General features: G+C 48.7%; 1 protein-coding gene across 1 annotated transcript; it reads left to right on the forward strand.

Moving 5' to 3' along the window:
• Positions 1–370: 370 nt before the first annotated feature.
• On the forward strand, positions 371–4,923 carry LOC128337468 (uncharacterized). Its single transcript, XM_053278502.1, has 3 exons — positions 371–807; positions 3,083–3,235; positions 4,322–4,923. Exons 1-3 carry the CDS (start codon positions 418–420, stop codon positions 4,691–4,693), a joined length of 915 nt encoding a protein of 304 aa, XP_053134477.1. The 5' UTR covers positions 371–417; the 3' UTR covers positions 4,694–4,923.
• The last annotated feature ends 2,119 nt before the right edge of the window (positions 4,924–7,042 follow it).

Consider the following 7,042-nt stretch of genomic DNA (forward strand, 5'->3'; position numbering starts at 1 on the left):
GGTTTGGTTCCTGAAAAAAACACTGGGCAGGCTAGATGTCCGATTCTGAAGGGCCACGCTGGGGAAACAGAGGGTCTGGCAAAGGGGGAAAGTGAGAGGTGGATTCCAGCTGAAAATAAACCAGGGTTGCATGATATCAGAGTTGTTCCGCTAAAAAGAAACCAGAGTTGCATGAAATGTAGTTACGTGGAGATGGAGAAAGCTTTCCCCTGAAGCTGACTCTGAAGCCTGTGCTGAACCGTTGGACTCAATTAAGCCCCTCCTCTTTGGACGTGTGGAAGCTTCTGGAAGGAGGCGGGATTCTTCCAGTGGTGGGCGGAGCCACCAGGGGGCGGGGCTCCCTTGTCCCTATATCAGCAGGCATCCCACCTCCAGCCAGGCAGGCAGTCTCTGGGCTCTCTGCAGTTCCTGGCCACCATGAGAGGTTCCTGGCTGTGCTTACAGCTGCTGCTGGCCTGGGCCCTGCTTCTTGGGCAACTGGCCTTGGGGTCGGAGGAGGCTGGAGAGGCCGAGGATGTGGCAGAGCTAGAGGTGCCGCCCGAGCTAGAAAATGTGCCTGAGCTGGAACCCCTGGAGAACCAGACAGCAGAAGAAGACTATGTGCCTGAAGAAGCCTGGCATATGCAAGACTGGGACTCGGACGAACGGGCCGAGGAAAGGGCGGAAGACATGAGAAGATCGTTGACGGAGTACAGCCCATATATGAGTCATATGACGGGTTTATTCAAGCAGCTGGTGAGAAGGTACATGAAAGAAAAGGAAGGCAAGGACTACATGCATTGGGAAGATGTCAGTATGAAAGTGAAGGTAAGCCATGAAAGGACTCTTTAGGTGGCTTTAACACCACCGTCATACCAGGGGTTCCCACGGAACCAGCGTATGCGGTTCAGTTTGAGTCCGAACCGGACCCGAACCGGACCCGGCCAGTTCTTTCTGGCACCCCCTCGAAAAGCCTCCCCCGGTCCGGTGCGTGGAGGTGGCAAGATTTTTTTTTTTTACCCCCTCCGGGAAAGTTGTTCCAGGTGGTGGTGGTGCGCCATGAAGGTTCCCCCTCCCCCTGCCAAAGAGCAGTCGAACAGCAGATTTATGGCATAAGGGAGTCCGGCGTAACGAGGGAGAACCTCAGCGGACCCCACCCCCACCACCTCTAACAACTCCTCCAGAGGGGGTAAGTGTAAAAAAAAAAACTTTTTAAAAAAATTCACAAGCCAGTCCGGGATCGGACCGAACAGGAGGTGGTTTAGTTCAACCCCGAACAGTCAAACTGAACCGGTTTGACGTTGAACCTGTTTGCACATCCCTACTTCATACTTCATGGCCCCTGCTCTGCCCCCAGATGCACTTTGCTCTCAGAATTGGGGCAGCTGGATTGGATTGGAACCGTGGCCATTTCGAGAGTATTTTAAATAATTCTTATATGAAATGTATATCAAAATAAATGTTCTATTTATTCAAAATTTCGATAGATATTGAAGCTTTTCACAGGATCCATGTGAAGAGCTAGCGGGCTAGGTGCAGGGAAAGAGGGTCTTACGTTTTACGGATTTAAGAGGGAACCTTCCCCGCAGACGATCAGAAGCGGTCCCCTGGGAGGATCGCCCACCCAGACGAGCGGCGACTCTCCTGTGGGCCCCCTGCAGCTCGCCCGGCAACTCCAGGGGTCCGGCACAAGGAAGCGTCGCCGTGCATTACTGAGAGGCCTATGTGTGTCTGCCATGGTTGCAAGCATAGGAACTTAGGAAGCTGCCGTATACTGAGTCAGACCCTAGGTCCATCTGCCTCAGTATTGTCTTCACAGACTGGCAGCGGCTGCTCCAAGTTTGCAGGCAGGAGTCTCTCTCAGCCCTATCTTGGAGATGCTGCCAGGGAGGGAACTTGGGACCTTCTGCTCTTCCCAGAGTGGCTCCATCCCCCTAAGGGGAATCTCTTACGGGGCTTACACTTCTAGTTTCCCATTCATATGCAGCCACAGCAGACCCTCCTTAGCTAAGGGGACAAGTCATGTGTGGCTCCTGGCGGTTCTCATGCACAGCAAAAACCAGGCTGGTCTTCCCTGACCTGGTCATCGCTGCTTGTGAGAATAGCTTCTTTATTTAAAATATTTGCATTTTAAAATATTTAAATGTTTTAAAACATAACCTGCCGGGATTAGCGCTGCTCTACCCCTGTTGGCTTTTAAAGGTAAAGGTAAAGTGTGCCGTCAAGTCGATTTCAACTCCTGGCACCCACAGAGCCCTGTGGTTTTCTTTGGTAAGATACAGGAGTGGTTCACCATTGCCTCCTCCCGTGCAGTATGAGATGATGATGCCTTTCAGCATCTTCTTCTATCGTAGCTGCCAATGTCAGCTCTGTGATCTCCTCGCCACGTAGTTAGGGTGGCCGGTGCCATCTAGGGGAGATGGATGCTCATAGCAATTTTTTTGCCGGGTCTCCACCCCTGGAGAAGGAAAAAAGGTGATTGCTTTGCAAGACTTTCAGCTTTCAGTGCCTTATCATCCCCTTATTGTCCTTACCGTCAGGCTTGCAGCAGCCGCATTCACAATGCTGTTTTAGAAGGGGTTCCCCCCCCCATTAAAACACAAGAACTATTACTACTATGACTACAAATATTATTTATTTATTTATTTATTTATTTATTTATTTATTACATTTTATATCCCACTCTTCCTCCAAGGAGCCCAGAGCGGTGTTGTCCATACTTAGGTTTCTCCTCACAACAACCACCCTGTGAAGTAGGTGAGGCTGAGAGAGAAGTGACTGGCCCAGAGTCACCCAGCTAGTCTCATGGCTGAATGGGGATTTGATCTCGGGTCTCCCCGGCCCTAGTTTGCCACTCTAGCCACAACACCACGCTGGCTCCCTTTAAAATTTAAAATTTTAAAATTTTAAAATTTAAGTGCTCATGAACCCCCTGAATGGGCTCTCTCTCTCTCTCTCTCTCTCTCTGTGTGTGTGTGTGTGTGTGTGTTAAGTTTGACCCCGAACTGCCGAACCGAACCCATTCGACATCGAAACTGCACATCCCGAAGGAGCAGTCTGAGCTGCCGGCATTGCCACCCTTCTCCTCTTTTTTTCCTTCCAGAAAGCAATTGGAAACATGGTGACGATCAGGATGCCTCTGGTCGAAGTCAACTGCACCGAGGAGCCATGGATGGACCATTACATGATGCATTATTTACCACGTATGCCCGTATTTCCAAGACATTGTGAGGTACCCCCTGAGGCCGAACAGAAGGTGAGCTGGCATCCTCTATTGAGGGAGAGCTTAGGTCAGGGGTAGCTAAGATTGAAGAAGGGTGCAGACATGTCCCTGGGCGCCTGGTGGAGGGGCAGCGTTGCCTAATGGGTGTGACAGCTTGCCTTTTGCTCTCTGCTGCTCTGAAGGTGTCCAGAGAGCAACAGCAGGAGAGAGGCACACCCTCCCCTCTTGCTTGTGGGCTTCTCAGATGCATCTGGTGGGCCACTGTGGGAAACAGGACGCTGGACTAGATAGGCCTTGGGCCTGATCCAGCCGGGCTGTTCTTACATTCTTAAGGCGGGGGGGGGAGGAGTTAACTTTGAGCCTTTAAAAATTATGACGGTGTCGAATATTCATATCCCACTTTTCAACCAAAGTTCCCAAAGTGGTTTACATGGACAGACAGATATCAATCAATAAACAAAATGGCTCTCTTTCCCAAAGGGCTCCTATTTTTTAACAAAAACTACTGGGTTTATCTTTCCTGGCTGAACAACTGCCTTCATTTGTTCCGGGGTCTTCTGTAAAACATTTTGGATTATATTCCGATGCTGGAAATGGAAACAAGAATATTTTTTAAAGGTGCTGATCATCCAGAAGAACATATTGGGACTTTTTTAAAAAATGTAACCAGATCCAAAATGTGCCGTTCTAAAGAACATCTGTGCAGTTCAAAAACTGAAGGCAAAAGAGGCCTTGTGCGATAAATGATGCACAAAGTAAGAAAACCTCGTGAGAGCGAGAACCTCATAAACGAGGAAAGCAAATGTTTGCAGAATTCTTGATGTATTGCCCAGTGTCCATGTCTGCACTAACTCAGGGCATCCACACCACCTTCCCCAGCCTGAATATCTTGGCAAGGGTGAAGACGGCATTCTCTGTGGCTCTCCAACCTTTCTAACTTGGGGTTTTTTAACCTTGGGACCCCAGATGTTGTTGGACTTCAATTCCCATAATCCCCAGCCCCAATGGCCTTTTGGGGGGGATTATGGGAGATGGAGTCCATCAACATCTGGGGCCCCAAGGTTAAGAAACCCTGTTCTAACTTGCTTCTTTCTTGGCTTCCCCACAATCTGTTCTCAGAGATTGGACTGTACTTTCACCATCTTCATGGATCACAGGAGATTTGGCGAGGATGCAGTGGTCAGTCATCGCTGCTTTCCCCACGGTTTGTGGCACAGGTTTTATGAGGGCCCTGGCTGGATGGATGAGGGCCCTGGCTGGATGGATGAGATCCCTAGCTGGATAGCTGAAGATCCTGAGTGGATGGAACAGGGCCCTGAGGAGATGGATCAGGGCCTTGAGGAGACGGATCAGGGCCCTGAGGAGACGGATCAGGGCCCTGAGGAGACGGATCAGGGCCTTGAGGAGACGGATCAGGGCCTTGAGGAGACGGATCAGGGCCCTGTGGAGGCGGATCAGGGCCCTGAGGGGACAGATGAAGATTCTGAATGACGACATCCAGCATGAAGGGAAAGAACTCCCCGTTTGGCTTCTTTCCATTCCGCCATCGGCAAAATCTCCCACTAAGGAGACCATCTAAATCTTTGATGGAGATCACTCTGCTTCATTTCTTTTCTCTGACACTCCCCTCCCCTCACCCTCGCTCCATCTCAGCTGCCCTTTGCGTGAAAAGAAAATGTAAAAAAGGAAAAGGAAAAAGAAAAACATGGCTTGCTCAAGCATGACGTTGTGGTTTGCCATTTGTCTGTCCATTTCTTATAAACTTGGCATCAAGGGCTCTTGTAAGCGGGGATTAATCTAGGAGAATCTACCGCAGAATCTGATGGCTTATCCCTTCCTGAGAGGCCACAGAAGGGAAATTGCTATTTCCTTTCTTAAAAATAGGGACCAATGACGCTTCCTACTGAGTCAGACCCTTGGTCCATCTAGCTCAGTAGTGTCTACACTGACTGGCAGCAGCTCTCCAAGGTTACAGGCAGGAGTCTCTCCCAGCCCTACCTGGAGATGCTGCCAGGAAGTGAACCTGGGACCTTCTGCATGCATAGCTGATCTACAGCTTCCTCATCCTTAAAACATGAGGAACAAAATAAAGAACATGTCCGGTCAGAAGAGGCTGGTAGGAACCATTTCCCTGTCAGGCTAGCTTTCTATATACAAGGAATACGAATATGACAACAATTATTATGCTGCTTTTCAACAAACATTCCCAAAGTGGTTAATAGATAGATAGACAGACAGATCTCCAAAGGGCTCACAATCTCAAAACAATACAAAAGACAGACATCAGCAACAGCCACTGGAGGGATGCTTTGCTGGGGACGGATAGGGCCAGTTGCTCTCCCCTGCCAAACAAAGAGAATCGCCACTGTAAAAAAAAGGTACCTCTTTGCTTAGTTAGCAGGATTCCTTTCTGCAAGTGAATGTTCAAAAAGCCGATCCCCCTTATATTCGTTCCCAAAAGAGCTGGAAACATGAGGCCCATTCACACATTATGTCTGGCCCGCGTACAACATGTGTACAGTTCTGCACCCAGGTTCACTCATTCACATGTTATGCTGCATGCAGGTACAGAAGGACACTTCCTATCCAGACCATGCATCCCAAAGACCTGTATCCAGGTTCACTTTTGAAATGGACCTAGGTACAATCATTCACACAAACACGTATACGAGGGAACGGACATCTCTACACTCAGAAATGAATGGATAGGGGGTATGATGATCCCTCATACATGTCTGAATAGGGCTATGATGATCCCTATGAATGCCCAGATCCTGGGACAGACACCACGCCTCTCGGTCCTGACCACCCAGCACTCAGATGACACCCCAGCATCCCTTTCTGGGTTTCATGGGAGTTGTAGTCCACAACAGCTGGGAATCCCTGTTAGAGGGAACACTGGTGCAATCATTCACATGTTATGCTGCACGCAGGTACAGAAGTACACTTCGTATTTGGACTGTGCATTTAAAGGGCTTGGATCCAGGTTCACTTTTTAAATGGACACAAGTTAATGTTCATCCACACAAACACACGTACGAGGGTACTGACATCTTGACACTCGTACATGTCTGAATAAGGCTGGTGATGATCCCTACGAATGCCCGGATCTTGGGACGGATCCCACTCCTTTCCACCCTGGCCTCCCAGCACCTGGGTGAGATCCCAACATCCCTTGCACGGATTCATGATGTCATCAGCTCCCTCTCTCATTGACTCCCACAAAAGATGGGGTGGGCTCACTGGCTACAATCCGGCGTGGATCTCTTTGCCCACTTTGGGACAGTCCCAACTGTGCTATGCTTACCCAGGGAGCCAGGGTGCTCATTTGTTTAACCCCCGATTACAGGAATATAAACTTTATTACGATCATAGACCAGACAATACAACAAGAAACATTACATAAGACTCGGACGTGTAATACAAACATAGTAGCAAAACCGAGCCACATTGAAAGTGATCTCTTTGCAAAAGTTAGATAACAAAAGTTAGAAAACAAAAGTTAGATAACTCATCGGAGTGACCCAGAATCTTCCCCTGACACATTAACCTTTCCCCACCACCCTCTGTGCTCTGGTTTGTGAACCCTCCACTGATCTTCACATCACCCCAGAAGTGTTGGGGACCCCTCTGTAACCCAACATTAAACCCAGAATACCAACCAAGAATTGTGTAGAATTCATGCCTGTGTCTGATTCCACTTTATTAAGGAATGAATTAATGCCTGAACTGTTGTGAACTACCGTATTTTACGGACTATAAGACGCTACGGACTATAAGACGCACCTTAATTTTAATCCAGTTTTTCAGAGTTTTAACATATTAAACTGTTAAAACATA

Source organism: Hemicordylus capensis, chromosome 14 (assembly GCF_027244095.1).
Source record: "Hemicordylus capensis ecotype Gifberg chromosome 14, rHemCap1.1.pri, whole genome shotgun sequence".
NCBI classification, from domain to species: domain Eukaryota; kingdom Metazoa; phylum Chordata; class Lepidosauria; order Squamata; family Cordylidae; genus Hemicordylus; species Hemicordylus capensis.

What these genes read in the sequence shown, in the direction of transcription:
- LOC128337468 (XM_053278502.1), top strand. Translation starts at nt 418, where the DNA reads ATGAGAGGTTCCTGGCTGTGCTTACAGCTGCTGCTGGCCTGGGCCCTG. An exon ending in ATGTCAGTATGAAAGTGAAG is followed by an intron (nt 808 to 3,082) that starts GTAAGCCATGAA and finishes TTTTCCTTCCAG; the next exon opens with AAAGCAATTGGAAACATGGT. An exon ending in CCCCTGAGGCCGAACAGAAG is followed by an intron (nt 3,236 to 4,321) that starts GTGAGCTGGCAT and finishes ATCTGTTCTCAG; the next exon opens with AGATTGGACTGTACTTTCAC.